The following is an 18,546-nucleotide window of genomic DNA, read 5'->3' on the forward strand; positions in this document are numbered from 1 at the left end:
TAGAGGAGTTACGCTTACAATGTACTGGCTCTTTCGATAAATATCTATCAATGAGTAGGTTCTTTTTGCAGTCAGCCATACCTCTCCTTCTATGAAATACTGGCCCAACAGAAAGTTTCTCAAGAACAAAATGGTCCTTCAAACATCCTCTATGTTTATTGTTTCTCTCATTTATTTCATGTTTTGTTGAACTTATCTACTGTCAGTTTTGAGTTGCGCTAGGGCTGGAGTGTGTAAGTTGAGTGGTTTCAAGTGCTCAATACGTTGCGGATCTCACAATGAGTGTGAGATCCGTCTACAGAATTTTCATGTCCAGCAATACTTCTTGCTCGTCTCACTACTGGATTTTTTGCCGCCACTAGCATTCGTATCCAGCTAATGCAATGTTGCTTGGCCGTTAGCAATACACCTCTACACAAAGTGTGATGGACATGTCGTAATTTCCTATCCACCGCACAGCAAGCAAGAAATGTCTGTTAGTTGCTGCTCTTCAGTCCATCATATGTTGCATATGAGGCGCGTGTTGGTTTCCAGACTTGATCGTAGCGCAATTATTTTTCCCGCTTGGGAAAGTACTGGAACTGTGAGAACATCATGAACCTCTGTTGTTGTGGCTTCGGAGACCTAGCTGTGTGAATAGCTCTATGGTGTCCGATTGTCTCCACTGGCGACTTCTGTGCATCCACACCATCCACTGCCTCTTCTGTCGCTTTTGAGGCGTTGTGTAAAAGAGCTACATAGCCTCGCTGATGGAGATGGGATGCATAATCTCTCACACCATAAAGCACCCTCTCAATGCAGGCTCATTACTGTCGTAACAATGCATAAGGCTATTTTTTATCTCATGCTCCTACTCTGGCTCAAAATGTATGAGATTATTGCAAATCACCTTTATGGACCCCATCACCTTGCCTTTGACCATCCCGAGCTGGTCAGTTGGAAAACCTCTCCTTCTAGGCTTCTAGTCTACGGCCTTGTGAGCCCTCTATACTCACGGCCCAGAGAGTTCTGCCTAAGGGGTGAACCAGAGCTGTTATTATTATAACATATACATAAAGGCTGAGGACAAAGTCCTATGTAAGCCTAAAAACGAAGGATATTAACAAGTTAATACAATGCATGCAAAAAGAAAAGAAATGTAATTAGTATATGCATACAGGCGATTAAGCCAATAAGCAAATGTCTATTTTGTTTTTGATACTGCTCACTGACTCGGAATTCATAACATCGTTGGGTAGGTTATTCCATGTTTCGAAAATACGATTCACCAAAAAATATTGTCTCTGCCTCGTTGCGAATTTTTCCTTTTTTATTTTAAGTGTGTGACCACGTAACCGCGAATCATTGTTGAAAACAAAAAGTTTTTTCTGATTAGCATAGTTATACTTAGCTATACCGAAAGATATGATGAGGTCCCCACGGACTCGACGTTGGTCAAAAGCTAGCAGTTGTGCCATCCTCAGTCTTTCAGGATAGGTTGGACGTACTTCAACAAAAGTCATACGTGTGGCTCGACGCTGTACATTTTCCAACAAGTCCCTATGGCGCACCAGAACAGGACACCACACTGGACCTGCATACTCCATGATTGGACGAACGTAGGTTTTGTAGAGTTTTATGGAACTTGAATATGATAGATGGAGAAACGTTTTGCGGATGAGGTAAATCAGTGTGTTTGCGCGTTTGCATGTAGATATTATATGTTCGGACCAAGTCAAGTCAGTATTAATAGTCACTCCCAAGTCTGCATGTGGGGACACTTTACGTAACGATTGACCGCTTATTGTGTACGTATGGAGTGGATTGTTCTTTCCTTGATGAAGTACGACGCATTTGTCGACGTTAAGAGGTAGAAGTCAATCCTCGCACCACTGAATAATCGAGTTGAGGTCTTCTTAAAGGAAATGATGTTCGACTAAGGCATTTCCATACAGTTTAGTATCATCGGCATAAAACGACTTGCTGGACTTTATGTGGAGAGCAAGATCACTTGCATAAACAACGAAGAGGAACGGTCCAAGAACAGATCCCTGGGGAACTCCACGTGTGACTTGTCTGTGCGAAGAAAAAGATTGACCCACTTTGACCGTGGAAGTTCCGTCATGTAATTTTCAATCCATAGGTTTAGTTGGCCTTGAGTAGTGTGTGTGTCAAGTTTGTGCATTAGCCTCCTCACTGGGACCCTGTCGAAAGCCTTCGCAAAGTCAAGATACACGATCTGTTGGTATTTTCCTATCGTGAACTGTCGTCCAATCGTTCATGCACTGTAGTAGATTGCTGGTGGTTGATCTACCTTTGGTGAAACCATGTTGTTCTGGTGGTACGATTGAGTTTTTTGTTAATAATTCTGACATATCTTCTACGACGATGGATTCCATTACTTTGGAAGGTACGGATGACAGACTAATGGGCCTGTTGGTCTGATTTTGCATCAGTTGCTCGGGTAAGAGGTGGAGCAACTCACCAAAGGCCGTCTTCTTGATGTCTCACCAAGAAAAGACGTCTAGATCGACCAAAAAATCTTCTACCGAATAATCATAATTTCGAGAAGAAGCAAACATGTTTGTCTAACACGCGACAAAAAACTCTTCATATAGCAAATTCGTTACACGCATCGACAGATGAAGATGCGGAGGTGTCTGATTCATTAACTGCGGGCTTACCGGGGGCATTACCGGCTGATCCGGGTTTCCAAGTAATGGCCTCCTAATGGGAATTATAAAGGAGGCCGTCGCAAAACGACGCCGACGACTCTGGTTGGCGTACGCGACGAGACGCTTCTCTTTCTCTTGCGCGCTGCCGGATTATTAGATTTTGTTATCGAGTTTTCCGTTTGAACAGGAGGAAATTAAATGGGAAATTTTCCGGGATTTCCATGGTTGGCAATGTTGAGCAAAACAACTTTACAATTTTGTAACGGGCTGAGCAATTACGAATAGGATTCCTCGAGTTTTTGTGTGAGATTGAGAAATTGATAAGTCGACTTGACGATAGTAATAATATACATTCACTAAAAACAACAAAATGAATAAGTCACAGAGAGAAGTAAAAAAATGTTACATACACTCACGAAGGCTAGGCCTGTACATGAGTTTTCTTCACATTTGTACACATTCTCTTTGTTGATTCTCATACGGCGATAACAAGTACAAATAGGTGTATAATTCAATTTTATACGAAAATACATTGTCTAATTTAATTGAATATCGAATAAAAATACATTAATGATGGATTTACACAGCACATCAATACGTACATATTCATACACAGTGAATAATATTAATGAGTTTTATAAATTACTTTTATTTCTGACCGGGATATTATAAGCTTATATCGTCATAGTTACGCTATCAATAAAGAGGGTCATAACTCCCTTGGGACATTATAGATTTTATAATTCCCTCTACCTTTCACAAGTAAAAATAAATAGAAATGAAAACTGAACCATATTTTATTTATTCACGTCATTACAAATAATAAATGTACAATTTTGAAATGTTCCCTGAAAATTACTTCCGCCACTGAAAACAATTTCTTCTTTTGTATGGCTGGAGCTTCAGTTCACTACAGTCGAGGTACCTGCCCCTTCTGATGACAAAGTAGACAACATACGCGCCGTTTTCTTTCTCAATTCGATGCTATCCTCCAAATACCCCTCCGCCACCGTGGAACTTTTCCAACCTCCGTGTCTTTTTAAGTTAGTCATAGTTGCTCCTGCATTGGCTAGAGCAGTAGCAGAAGTGCGACGAAGGCAATGTCCCGTATAGGAAGATGAGTTTGGCAATCCTAAATACATTGCGATTTTGCTGGGGATTTTCCCAAACATGTTTTTTCCAATTGGCTGAGATGTACATTTATTTTGTCGGAAGCTCAAAAAAAATCGTTCAATACCTTTAGGACGCAAAGACATATAAAGTCTTAATAAAGGCAAAGCAGAGAACTCTTTTTCATCCACAACTGTAAATTTCTTCGATATACCAGTTTTACTTTCCGATACGTTCACTACCATAACGGAATCCCGGTCCTCTATATCCGATATCTTCATATTCAAAAGTTCCTGACTTCTGCATCCTCCAAAATAACCCATAATCAAAACAACCTATAACAAAAAAAAGGAAATAAATACAAACAAAAAGGAAAATAAGAAAAAAATTACCTTATGCAATAAATGAATATCATTAGGAGCGTCCTTTAGGAATCTGATAACATCTTTAGGAGATAAAACAGCAGACTTTTTCGGCTTATAACTCTTACTCTTCCGTTTCAAAAAAGCCTGTAGTTCATTGAACTTGGTAATATCTCGTTTCTCATGTATAGTCACCATCGATTTTAGCATTGACCATTTAGTCCATAAAGAATTCGGACTATACGTTTCTGACTGAAACGAATAAACACAATTACTACCAAATCTACCGAAAAACATAGAAAATTCCTTACCAGTTCTTGAAAATATGCCAGAAATACAGTTTCAGTGACATCTTTTGGCATAACATTTTTCCGTGTCAGCCAGTCCAGATATAGGTATCTTGTATTCTTTTTGGTATACGGCTTCACTTTTCGATGGAATTAATGATTCTCTTGCTTGTTCAGCTTTTTTCAAAATATCCTCCATTATATTTGGGGTAGAAAACACGTTTTCACCGCAAACACAGCTTGATAACAAAGTTCTGTTTATAAACAAGTAACATAGCAACAACCTAGCAACAAGAAAACTCTACTATAATCAACGGTACCTGATTCAAATATACCGGGAAGGTAATGAATTGGTACATTTTTCCGTTTCAAAAATGAACAAAATTTCATTGAAATCGGTCAGAAATAAAATTATCTATGTACCACGGGAATTAATGAGCCTTAATAACCGCAGGCAATTGCTGTCCCTCGGGCCAGAGGCCCTCGGGACGCAAACTTTGCCATCGGTAATTAAGGCCCTCCTAATTCCCTTGATACATAAATAACTATTTATGAGTTTAAGGATTTTCATCCTGGGAGTTTCCAGTATCTATGTTCTGTCCAGTATCCAGTATCCACCTCGGGGTGCAAAAACGCCACTCACAAGACAGTAGTGAAGGACTCTCTCTGCGGTAAGTTACAGAAAGAACTTTGACAGATCTGGTCATCAGAACTGTCGGAAAAGAACAAAGTTGCTGCAACAAATATAATTGCCGTTCCAATCTTACCCTATTTGTTTGTAGTAGTGAATTGGACTCGGGTGAAGCTGTATCAATTCGACGTAAATACCTAAAATTTATGCATACCTATAAGAGTTTGCATCCCAAATTGTCCGTTCCACGGTTGTACTTTCCCCGACAACAGGAGGCCGTGGACTTTTTAGTTTAGAGTGTCTACATGACAAAATGGTACTGTAAAGCTTGTAAAGTCGTCAGGAGTTCGGATCCCCTTCTCTGCATGGTCCGTGACCATGAGAGCAGGAATTGGAACATTTCTCTTTAGGGCAGCTGCCAGAGCACCTGATGAACTCGGTATAGTTTTCGACACTGAACGAGGTGACCACAACTGTGTCACCCAGTTGAAACCAGTTCAGCAAAAAGCTCAGATGAAAGCCGCAGAGATAACCTCACTTCTGCGGAAACCCAAGGATAAGCCAATACATGGGGCCTTCTTCAATAACAATGGAGATCTTGGCTTATCAAAGCGCCTGACTTTTGTTTTCCTCAGGTCGACTGGGCTGAAGTCGGAAACTGGGGAGTTAATCGTAGCTTGCCAGGATGGTATCTTCAACATCTTAGTCTAGCGCAGTCGCGTGATGGGTATAGAGGTTCCTGACATAAGGTGTAGGGCGTGCCGCGAGGCGCCCGAGACCCTAATGCATCAGCTATCAGCATGTCCAGCATATGGTCTCGGGCTATATCCACCGACATAACACGGCCCTAAGAGTGCTATATTACCATCTACGACACTCTTCCGGTATCGACAAGACACCGGTGTTGCCCTATGCTCCAAGGGATATTGAATCCATTGTGTGGAACGAGAAATGGTGAATTTATTGAAACTATTCATTCCCCACCCTCAGGGTCATGCAAGCTAATAAGCCTGATGTAGTCCTTCTCAACCACCAGAGCAAGATTACATTTTTCGTGGAGTTTTCAGCTCCTGGCGAGACGAACATCCTCCGAAAAGAGAAGGAAAGACGGATAAAATATCGAGATTTTCTCTTCAAAATCCACCGACTCTATCCATTCTGTCAAGATGGTTGTTCTGGGACAAGTGCTCTCCTTCACTCAGTCAACTGAACTAAATCATTACAGGGTGTGACAACTTAACTTTTTGAAGCCCACAAGCAAATTCACATGTTATAAAAGACTAAACTATAATTCTACCATCCCTGAAGTTTCGACGTAGCATAATGACAAACTACAGATTACAACTAACAAAAATTCACAGTGATAACTCACCTGATAGAAGACATCTCATTAATTTGAATTTGAAGAAAGAAACGGACAGATTTTTCGAATCATTTGGAATTTTGTTATAGAGCCTGTTACGAGAAAGAAGATTTATTGTGGTGTATGCAGTGATTGTGTCTGGGGGCTTTTCAGTATATTTCAAGACACAAAACCCCACTTTCTATTTAAAAAAAAGTTGATAACGCCCTGTCAGTGGCGTGTGATGTGACACCATTGGCTTTTCCACCAAAAAGTACTATAGGGTGTTCACGTTAAGAAGAGAATGACGTCATTTTTGGTAATTTTGTATATCCAACAACGTTAAAATTCCCACTGAAATGCGTTCAACAGCAATGAAACTAGTAACATTTCATTTTGTAAGTTGCTCAACTGATAGTAAAATTTCAGACGTTGTCGAATCGAAAAAAACTCGAAAACTGTCAGTCTTTCTTTACTTTTCAGGGCTAATCATTTCTTTTGTTAAGACCTGCGTATATTCACTATGCCTAAAGCATTGTCGAAATAGTCTCAACAAATACTAAAAGTAAGTAAGGATAATAGCAATAAAACATATCAACAGTAGAAAAAAATTTGAAAGTTTGAAATATTGCACATGTTGGCAAAGTCGTAACTTGTCATCTTGTGACGTCATTCTCTTCTTAACGTGAACAACCTATAAGAATGATTACTTATCATACAAATTCTGTCCGACTTTGATATATTTTGCCCTGTCCAAAAGTTAAGGGGGATAGGTATATTTACATCCGCCCTGTATATGCTTAGACATTCTTGCCGGTGAACACGTCCAATTCTCTCGCTCCACCAGATTTACTCTCTCCCTAATTTAAATCGAGCCTCCCGAGACCACTCCAATTATTTTGTTGGTCCCCGGAGTTGGATCGGTAATTACCTTCCGGGGAAGTATCTACACGGAATGACATTACAAAAGACATCGTTTACCTCTTGCGTTTTGCCAAATGAAAGAACCCTTCTATGCCACCCTGTCTCTGTCTCTCCGCTGTGTGAATGGAGGATGGAAAAGGTGCGATGTTCATTTGGAAATAGCCATTCGGTTGGCAACCCTTACCGTAATATCGCTCCAAATTCACTCGCATATGGCCAGGTTAGCCAGATAATCCCTACTTCCTTATCCCCAGTCAGGGAGAGGTCCTTTTGTTGTTAGAAATAACCTGTTTTTGATGGTATTGGTTTTCCAGGGGAGGTTTATAATCAAATCTGGCTACAATGCTAATTTTTCAATCACAGATAGATAGATATTCATGTAAAAACACTCTATCATAGGAAAAGTTACATTGTAGATATAGTCTAGTTCACGTGTACCTTTTTTTGTAACATTTTTCAGCCCTGTCCAAAAATTACGACCAAGGTGTCATTCGATTCGTATTTTTGCCTAGAAAGTTTAAGGAAAGGTCCGAAAACACGCCGATAAAAATTACAAAAGTTATAAACAATTAAGTGAAAAAAAATGGTGCTTTGGAGAGACATGGTCATTCAGTACTTACCATGTGTGATCTCTCAAAGCTTTTGATTGTGTTTCACACGAACTTTTAATAGAAAAACTTACATTCTATGGCATTAGAGGCACGCCGTTGAACCTGTTCAAGTCTTACTTAGAAGGTAGACAACAGTTTGTCCATCTTAACAACAGTTCTGATTCAGAACTGAAAATCATAAAACATGGAGTACCGCAAGGTTCTGTTCTTGAACCCCTGTTGTTTATCATCTACATTAATGACCTATGTTTTCACATGAGGACGAAATGTCAAATTGTCCTATTTGCGGATGATACCTCTTTCATCAGTTCAAACAGCAACATTTCACGTCTTCTTGATAATGCTGAAACCTTGATGACTAAAGCGGAAGCTTGGTTCTCTGCCAATAACCTTCGACTGAATAAAGGGAAGACACAAAACCTCATAATTCCCTGTAATAATCAGATCACGTTAGGTAAGCATTGTAAATTGCTTGGGGTTGTTTTAGATGATCGTTTGAACTGGACCCCTCATATAGATATATTGAGTAAGAGACTATCCAGTCTCTTATTTTTGCTTAGACAGCTCAGGTACTGCCTCAATTCGAGCATGTTAAAAAATGTTTATTTTGGATTATTTCATTCTGCGATCAGCTATGGTGCGATTCTGTGGGGTAATGCTGTTGATTCCTCAAAAATATTCAGGTTACAAAAACGCGCAATAAGACTATTAGCTGGGGCTAGGTATAGAGACCACTGTCAACCACTGTTCAAAACAATGAGGATTCTACCACTCCCTTGTGTGTATATATACCAAAATTTACTAGAAATCCATTCAGAAAGGCAGAATATACAAAAAGTTTCTGGCCTGCATCATTACACTACCCGGGCTGCTACGGCTGATGATTTAGTATTGCCACGTTACAGGTTGTCCAAATCTGAGAAAAATTCATTAGATTTTAAACTATATAATAAATTGCCCAGCGAATTTAGATCCATGAACGAGAAATTGTTCAAAATTAATGTAAAAAATTATCTTCTCGAACATTGTTTTTATTCTAGAGACCAGTTTATTCAGACAAAAATTCAATTTTGACGTGTATTACAGAATTTATGTGATTGTGATATATTTTATGTTGTATACCTGAAGGTATACAATAATGTTATTATATATTCATTCAATATGATATATTAATTGTGATTGACTTGCTATAAACCATATCATGTATGAGTTACATAGTTAAATAAATATCTATCTATCTTAATATCTCGGAAAATTTTAAAAATTTTGGAAATTTGAAAAGATGAATTTGCGTAAAAAATGTCCCAACTCCCGAAACAGTATCTCGATTATTTATAATTTTTACAGAGCCCTGAAAATAGAGCCAAAAGCGGGTAGTCTGGCTTCCGCGCGCCTTTCGTCACTCTGACATAAAAACAAAAAAAAATTTAAACATATCAAATGTATATATCAAAGAATGAAAAAATTCATGTAATGTTGGGATACGTCAATAAACAATGATCCGCAGTCAAACAATTTTTATCCCAATTTTAACGTTAATTATAAATTTGTTAATTGATAACTTTTTCTGAATTGAAAATTAATATGAAAATCCCTATAATTATTAAACTAAAACTCTGGCATTTTTTTCCTTTGGTGAAGTTATCCTTAATAGGCAAAAAAATAGATTACCGTTGCCAAAATAAAAAAATTGTTATTTTCTATTTTTTTATTGACAATTGAAAATTATAATTTTATAAAAAATATATTACAAACTTTTTTTTCCTAATTTTTTATGGTTTCAATGTCTCATGGCTAAAAGCTAATTATTAATATTTTTTTAATTTTTTTACAGCTATTGTTAATAAATTTATTATAAACTAATACATTGTTTATAAGCAATTCGAAATTTTTTTTTTTGCATTATGTTAATGGAAAAAAATCATAATTTTTAGAAGAAAAATTGTTTTTTTTTTAAAATTCTTTGTTGCTGAAAAATGCGTTTGTTAATTAACAATCGTTTTTTGCAATTAAATATTAAAATTGAGGAACCGTTTTTTTTAAATCATAAATTCTATTGTTCTTTTGAGGTTTTGAAAAACTGTTTTTTTATTCTTTTTTTAATTGTTTATTTAAAAAAAAATTGTTACAAACAATTTTTTTTTATTTTTTGTTAAAACTTTGTTCTATAATAAAAGTAACTATGTGTTACGATCGACGAAAAACCTATACCACAATCTCGGCACATACCGTTGTAATTTTGACGCATAATTTGAATTGATGATTTTGTTAACAAGTTTACAGTGAGTTGTGCGTTGATATTTCAGGTCCGGAACTTTCAGGTTATCTGAAAAACTCGTTGGTACAAGAGTTGTGGATTTTTATAATTCCTACAACTATTGTATTTTTTTTAATAGTTGTGCTAGTTTCGGTGCAAATGATGAAAAACCATTTCCCACCCCTGAAATTTCTTTCATTTCATCCCCCGTACCTTTGATCGACATCAACTTATTTTTCCCGTAAAGAACATACTAATTTCTTTCCTATACAACTATTTTGATGTTGTTATTAATGTTTTCTGCTTCAAAAAATACTGCAAAGCCTCTGCACTTAGCTGTGTGAAAATAGCAGCTGAAAAACTTCACCCATGCACCATTCCATCTTTTCTCAGTAGCCTTGACTTATCAAATATTCCCACAAAACAATAAAAACCAACCTCAGAGCCTACAGATAACAAGATTGGAAGCCAAATCTTGACAAAGCGGGAAAAATCCTCCAGCAAATAAAGCGTCGCAAAAATAAATTAGGAACGCTTCCTCAAAACATGCTGATCCTGGATAATCTTCGATGCGCTATCAAGTTTTATACCATAATTCCCAGGCATAATTTTGATGATCCTTCTAATCCGAAGTATTACACTTGTAAGCTTCGTCTAAGAGGAATTTAATGTCGGGCAAATTTCTTGGCATGTCTTTGCGAAAGGTAATTCGACCATGTTTTTGAAGGTCGAAAATGCGAAGGATTGGTGACTATAATAGTTTGTTTTTTAGACACGGCGTAACAATAACAATAACATTTATTTTCCAGAAAACATGTATTGGAATTATCAGATATTCGAATAGAATCAGAAAATTCAAATAGCCTTCTGCGATTCCTAATGGAAGATTCCCAAAGCTGTGGATTCCAACACGCTCAATCGGTCATTTTCCATTTTTGTAATTCACGAATTTTGTTATGTAGAGTATGGAATGCCTATGCAACAGCATGTTTTCTCGCCCAATTACTCAATATGCGTTTTGGAATCTGGTATATTCACAATCAACATATCTTTCTTATCGTTTCTTAGATCAATTGACATTTTCTCTACATCAAGAACCGGCTAACCACCAAATGATTGTTGCTGCCTGAAAACGAAGTAAATTGGGTTGATACTTTTATATCCTACAATCACAATTTTTTGTCAATATTACTATTGGATATGCTCCAATATTTGGCTCCCGAATTAGTTTGTCAATCTACACGCTGTTGATGACTTCAGATTTCTTCACTCTATAACCAACATTCTTCCTTTGAAAAAACTCGACAACCTTTGGGAAAGTAGTTTTGTTTACATTTTTCTTCACTAGCATGGTACTTTTCAACATATAGTACATGCTCCACAAACCAAGCAAAACTGTGATAATATCCTCCACCAGTTGGAGGAAATTGGACGATCCAACGCCACTTTCCCTCAACGGTGAGGTCATTCCATTTGGAACGGAGGTGAAATATCTTAGCATTGTCCTTGATACAAACTCACCTAGAACGCTCACTTGGAAAAAGTTTTACACAAAGCCAGACTGTCTCTATGGAAATGTCGATGGATTTTTAGTAAAACTCTCTGGCTTACTACTGATGGCTTGTCTAGCCATCAGCAGCCATGGAGATCCTTCTAGATCTACCTCCTCTCCACATTTTTTGGAGAGAGAGGCTAGATGGACTGCATATAGACTTGTGCACATTACCTGATGAACAGTCAATTTAATGCAGAGTGCAACAGACTGTTGACACTGGAAGTCGCAGCATTCTGTAAATAACCTCTGACTGTATGCCTCCAACTGTCAACTACGAACTGCCTTATGAAGAACTGTTCCCGAGTATAGAGGGCTGGATCCTACGAGAGAAAGGAATATTGAGAGCAAATAGTTGTTGATTCACAGATGGATCAAAAACACCTTCCGGTGGTTCTGGTGTAGGTGTTTTCAGTCGCAGACCCAGGACTTCATCGGACCAGAACCTGGATGGACCAGAACCTGGATGAACACCTGGATGGCAAGAAGATTTATGGACGTCTGGCAGAATATTCCTCTGTTTGGAAAATGATGAAACAGCAGAGCACAAACTTTGTGCCTGCCCCGCTGGGGAACAAATCATGTTTTTAGGGTTCGGCAGAGCCGGCAGAACCAAAAACTGTTTTTTTTGTATTTAGAAACGATAAATACTTTTGAATTTGGAAACAGGACTACATTTCTGTAGGTACCCCACACAAATCGCACCCTATATTATTTATGAAGTGTCACATCTAAATGATGTTTACTCGGATAAACTCCGAACGAGATTATCCGGGGAATATCGACAGATGTGGCTTACTTTTACGGGGGACAATTCAAGTCAGAAAAGGGGTTGACCGCGCTATTAAACTGTTTGTCTGTACAGAAAGCAAAATTAATGACTTTTCGGCTATCCAAGCTTTTGTGTACAAACGTTAGGGGTTTATATGGATGTGAACGATGATGATTCTTCTGTCAACAGCAGAAAAAAGATAAGGAAAACTGTTGAAGAAGAAAAGGACCTTTTTGAAATTATTTTTTGACTTTGTTATGAGGAACAGTCAAAATGACGATAGCAACAAATAATGAATATTAACGGGGAAGCTTCAAAAAACTGAGTTTTATAACTAGGTCAAGTCGATAATATTGTCATTATACATTTGGTGATTCGTTAGGCCGTTTTAAGCTAATAATATTGTAAAAAAAGTACGACACGTTTTGTTGTCTTTTTTTAAATAAATCAACTGACAACATAACTTTTTGTCGCTTGTATTTTCTTCATAACGAACTTCGTTTTCATGAAGCCACTTTGCATATCATGAACCCCTGCTCTGGATACCAGCTGACAGTGATAGGGTTGTCATATCAGTGAAAGTCAGAGTTGTCAATTAGCAATGATTTTACTAATGCTGAGATGGCTGACACCCACTTTTTTATGGATTAGATCTTAACAGTGCAATTCCTTGTGCTAAATCATTTAGAGTGCTTTAAGCAAGATTATGTGAAACTGGGAAATTAACAGAAATACAGTTGGTAGAAGATCAGAACTGTAATAACGCCTGAACTAGAAGGAGCTATAGTTGATGCGATAGAAGATCCCTCAAATAGTATTAGAAAGGTTGCTCTGCATCTGGAAGTCGGCCCAAAAACCGTATGCACAGTTCTAAAAAGGAACCTCCTATACACCAAATATTTTATTTAAGGAAGGAGCAAATTTTTCTCGTGATTCTATTATGAACTTTCGCAATGACCAAGCAACAAAATGAATTCAAGCGGCCTCACAAACCGATGCCACACGTCTGACGAAGAGAGGTTGTAATTGAATTGGTTTCGTTTCCCATGATGGGTCACTTCAAAGGTTTCGAATTTAAAATTGATAGATGCAAAATACTTGTGTCCAGCTACAAGCTAATGCGAAACTATGACAGAAAAAAAAGATATAAGGCAAGTATGCTCTGCTATAAGTGTATTTTTCCCAAGAATTTTATGAGACCGTCAAAGAACACACAGATTCCCTTTTTATATCGCAAATACTAGATATGTTAGCACCCCGATCAAGATTGGTATGGAAAATATAACATATAATAATAATTATTATTTCAATGGAAAATTGAAAATATTCAGTAGGTCAAATATAAATATTACTTTAGTACGGAAATTTGTGTCGGTAATAACTCTGAGCTAGCGATAAATCATACCGTCACGTTCGAAAATTGGGGATGGTCAAAGAACATCGCTAGGATCAAAGGCTACGAATGTTTACAATAAACTACAAGTCATCTAAGACTAATGTCTTCCTGATGTGGTAATATGATATTATAGAAATAGGTGTTTTCTGTTGGATTCATTGAAGAACCAACAAATCAATATCGCGGTGACTGAAAACAAGTCGAACGGAAAATATCGGGTTCCAATTTCGAAGATGATTGCAAAAACGGTGAATGGGCGGTGGACCAATTTGTCCTTTGGACAGGTTTGATATTTATAACAGAATACTGGATGCGATACATTCGTAGAGTTCATCACCAGAGCGTTTATATTGGCTGTTTGTTTTTGAACTGAGAGAGGCTGGTGATATTAAAAATGCAGATATGTACCGTTGGTGGGTTGGATTCATATCTGCTCCACGACTTTTTTCTTTCCATCTTTTGTCTTATATTCTTTTTTAATTATCTCACTTTGCTATTTTTTTTAAGGTTTTGGTGGAAAATTGAACAATGCCTCTATGAGGCATTGTTCAATTTTCATTTCCATATTCCTCAATGCTTTCATTTTCAATGATTCTTTGTTGACATCTTTGCGGAAAATTTTTTGAACTTGTGAGCTTTCTGGTTATTCTAGGTTTCAGTTTATATATTATACGTTTCATTATTCTCGATTAATTTGTAGTCCGAATGAAAGAAGTTGAATCACCTGATATTTATTACCATATACACTTTCATAATAGATAGATAAATAGATACATAGTTTTGGTTGTCGCTTCGACGTGGGTGCTTTGTTCACTCAGTCAAATTAACCGCCGTGTTAGTCGCTGGTACAAGCCCCAGGCTGAAGCGTCGATTTTCACTTGCTATCGTCCAATCCGTATTAGGAATCACACGTTAAGAGGTAAGACCTCGTTAGTCCTTATCTCGCACAAGTTTCGCCTTCTGAGGGTTGTCGTTCGTAGGAGTGCGACAGTTGGTTAACGGAAAAACAGATTTCAAACAGAGAAACAGATATTTCTATATTCAATGATTTCTTCGAATGAAAAAAATCGTTTTTCAATGGTTTTGAATTATTTCTAACGACTTCAATGACAAATTTCAAAAATTATTGTCAGAATTTGTTTGCTTGATGTCTAAATGTTTCGAAATCGAAATTTCTAAAATTAAAAATGAAGAACAAAAATGAGTAAACATACTGTCATATAAAATTTACAGCTATTATTAAGTGTATTTTGCTACAGACGATAAGATTAAGAAAACAAATAACTGAAAATGATTAAATGTTTCGTTTGTTACGACATAAACACGTCAATTTTTGAAGAAACTGAAATGGATGAACAGTAATACGTAACATACAGGGTGGGCGATGTATATGGTATTTTTTTTCAAGATTGAGCTTCATGAAAGTTTATTTGACACCAGTTCATTCATGAAATAGTTGTGTCTATTTTCTAGGGTGAGTTTGTTTTTCTCGATGTCGTTCTTCAAAAATATCTGCCACTTCACGCGTAGTTTCATAACCATCTCCACCAAGGACTGGGCCTTGTGGCACGCCGGATGAAACAGTTTCACTAATCTACGAATAGAATGGTTGCATCAGGCGTGCCACAAGGCTCAGACCTTGGTCCGCTCCTATTTATGATTTTCATAAATGTTATATGCTATTATATGAGACCATTCCATCTACGCATTTATCTTTGTTTGGATTGCTTTGTTTGTTGGAGGGATGTAGTGGAGAACAAATTTATTATTTTTTGACCTGCCCTGTATGCTGTTTGACCTGAAGCCGTGCATTTACAATGGTTCCGAACAATAACTATTTGTTTCAAAGTAAATGGACCAAACTGTACATCACTCCAATTAATCATGCCCCAATTTCAAGTAATTGTTCGATTTATAATGCGTTAATTCTTAAATGTTGAATTTTTTCAATCTTCGTCCCAGTTTCTTAGAATCATGCTGTCTAACACCTCAAAATTCATGTAAAATGATCCCTCTATATCGAAAACATGTCAAACATCGTGGAAGTAAAGCATCTATTTGTGGCCCACTATAAATCAAGTCGCCGCAGACTGTAAAAGTGTCACGCAACCCAAGGTAGTCGATGCTTCTTCTAGAAGCATATGTTAGCTTTAAGAATCATGTCTGGTGACAGGGTAGTTAGCACCAATTAATGTGGGAGGAGTTGACAAAGAATTATTGCCATCAATAATTTGCTGAGCTTGAATAAACATCTCTTGGCTTTAAGATAATAGTTGGGACTGGTAGCAATAAAATAAATTCCTAAAAATACACGTATCGCCGTAAAAAATACGGGAATGGAAAAACAACAACTTTTGAAAAAACAAGTACAGACAAGAGTTGATTTTAGGAAATTTCCGGTGAATTTGGACATCTCAGTTATAGTATCATCGACATTTATGGGGTCATGCAGGTTTATTTCAAATTCAGTCAGAAATCTATAGTTTCTAATGAAGTATTCATACAGGGTGTTTCAACGAAAACTACCCCAATTGAGATTACCTTCAATATGATTACTAAGAATGCCGGCCCAAATATTCAATTTTTGTGGAGTTTGTGAATGTGGTTCCATCACTAAATGAGGATTCACATCGCTTCAGTAACGACAATTATGTCTAGTCACTTCACCATTCAACATGAATGAACTTTCGTCTGAAAAACATGTATTGTATAATAGGTTTGGATTATTGGTCAATTTCTCGCTGAACACCTCACAAAGCTGAAGTCGACGATCAGAATCATCTTCGTTTGATTCCTGAACTAGCCTCAATTTGAAAAGATGGAATTTGTAGGCTTTCAAAATCTGAGAAACAATAGTAGCTGATACACCAGACGCTCTAACTACTTGTCTGATAGATTGTTAAGTAAGTATCCTAAAACTGCAACTTCAACTACGTTATTTCTGGCAGGACGGTATACTTCATGTTTTCTGTTAGAACAGAACCTGAAGTTCGAAACTGATCCATTACTTGTTTAACGTATTGATGGCTCACGTTGTAGTCTGGATGATTCATATTATAAATTCTTGCAGCAGCTTTAGCACCTTCATTATTTCGATAATAGGTTGCAACAATTTCTAACCTTTCTTCAATAGAATAAACCATGTTGGAACACAGTGAATAATAATTCGTGAAGAAGTGACAGTGGCAAACTATCTACTTTTTGTTCTGCGACGACTAGATTCAACAAAAACTACCAGTGCAGAAAAACTAACAGTGTCGGCCATTTTGAAACGTTTACTTCTAATTAAATAAATTCTACAAATGTGACATTTCTGACTCCGGACATCTTCAAAAATATAAGGAACGCTTTCGAAAGTAGACTGTATTATTGTATGAAACTAGATGGAGGTTATTTTGAACACTTTATCCGTTGCTTGTGTTGCCATTGATATTACTTTTGTTGATTTCTTCAACAAAATAAGCGACAGCGAATTTTCTGTTTTTTCTTAATTAAACGTTCAACATTTTATTTCACAATAACGAATTAACCAATTTCGAAAAAAATTACAGAAGTAATAGAGGGTCAAAAGAAGAAGAAGAAAAAATAGAGGGGTAGTTGCTGACCGCAGGAGGGGGGAGGAAGTTTCGGGTACGATTTCCATATCAGAATGAGTCCCACTAGAAATAAAAATTGACGTGTTCTTTGAAATTTTCGAATCTGATTTACAAAGGGGTTAAATTTTCGTCGGAACGCCCTGTATAACATATCATCAGTTATACCCGATTAGTGTTCAAATAACTACTTTTCATAATTCTATTGCATACATATCCAAGCTGAGAAGCTTCATTTTCAAAATTCTCAGGTTTTACTCAAAATATTGATTTTCATCAACATAAAATCATCAAGAATGTCACTCATATTCAACTTGACATAAAACTCAGTTATCTCCATATCATTTTTCACAGAATGAATAACAAATCCCCAATTTTCGAATTGTATCCCTCTGAAAGAAGCCATGGTTGAGTATATGAAGATTGATTTTTTTTTGGTTATTACGATAACAAGTTTACCAGAAATATATAGGGTCTTTCATGAAGCGCTTTCCATCTTAAAATTCAAATAAAACAAAGTGTTTGTGAGATGGCAGTTGTCAAACTTCGGATATCTCAGTTAGAAGACCCCATATTTGTCTGGTTAAGTAAAGGTGCTAGTGGAAAATAATATATATAATCAAGAAAGCCTTGATTCAATTGCAAATAAAAGAAACATTCGAAAGTTGACTGTCAAAAAATCAGCGGGGTAGCTAGTTATCAAGATTTGAAATCCAAATTAAAAAAGTTTCGGCCGTATATATTTGCAACATTCCTGAACTTATAAAGAATTTAGACTACGAAATGGTATCTGTGAAAGATATGAAAGGATAGCAAAGAACATGACAGCATAGATCAGTTGTGATAGCTGTCATCTCAGAGTGACAAAATACATAGAGAGAGAGACCTTTTCCATCCTTACATTGAAGGCAGCATAACTTTGTTTGTTTACGGGAAGTAAGTTGGACCATAAAACAGTGGCGGTTGGTTTAGTTGATAATTGGAGGGATATTATATATTTATAAAATAAATCATTTCAGGTGAAAATGTAATCTATTTAAATAGTTCCTACAGAA

The 18,546-nt window shown here is 36.9% G+C and overlaps 2 protein-coding genes across 4 annotated transcripts in view; one reads left to right on the forward strand and one right to left on the reverse strand.

The window, feature by feature from the left end:
- The window catches only part of Ptx1 (pituitary homeobox homolog Ptx1), a 168,131-nt gene that overhangs the window by 89,973 nt on the left and 59,612 nt on the right, over positions 1 to 18,546 (forward strand). The gene's annotated exons all lie outside the window — the stretch shown is intronic.
- LOC141479923 (uncharacterized) lies at positions 3,434 to 4,876 on the reverse strand. Its single transcript, XM_074169239.1, has 3 exons — positions 4,438 to 4,876; positions 4,157 to 4,378; positions 3,434 to 4,099 (listed from the first exon to the last, which is right to left on the reverse strand). Exons 1-3 carry the CDS (start codon positions 4,486 to 4,488, stop codon positions 3,557 to 3,559), a joined length of 816 nt encoding a protein of 271 aa, XP_074025340.1. The 5' UTR covers positions 4,489 to 4,876; the 3' UTR covers positions 3,434 to 3,556.

The sequence above is a fragment of the Leptinotarsa decemlineata genome, unplaced genomic scaffold (assembly GCF_025532065.1).
Source record: "Leptinotarsa decemlineata unplaced genomic scaffold, Ldec_3_MD MMD2_P_RNA_scaffold_5, whole genome shotgun sequence".
Classification (NCBI taxonomy): domain Eukaryota; kingdom Metazoa; phylum Arthropoda; class Insecta; order Coleoptera; family Chrysomelidae; genus Leptinotarsa; species Leptinotarsa decemlineata.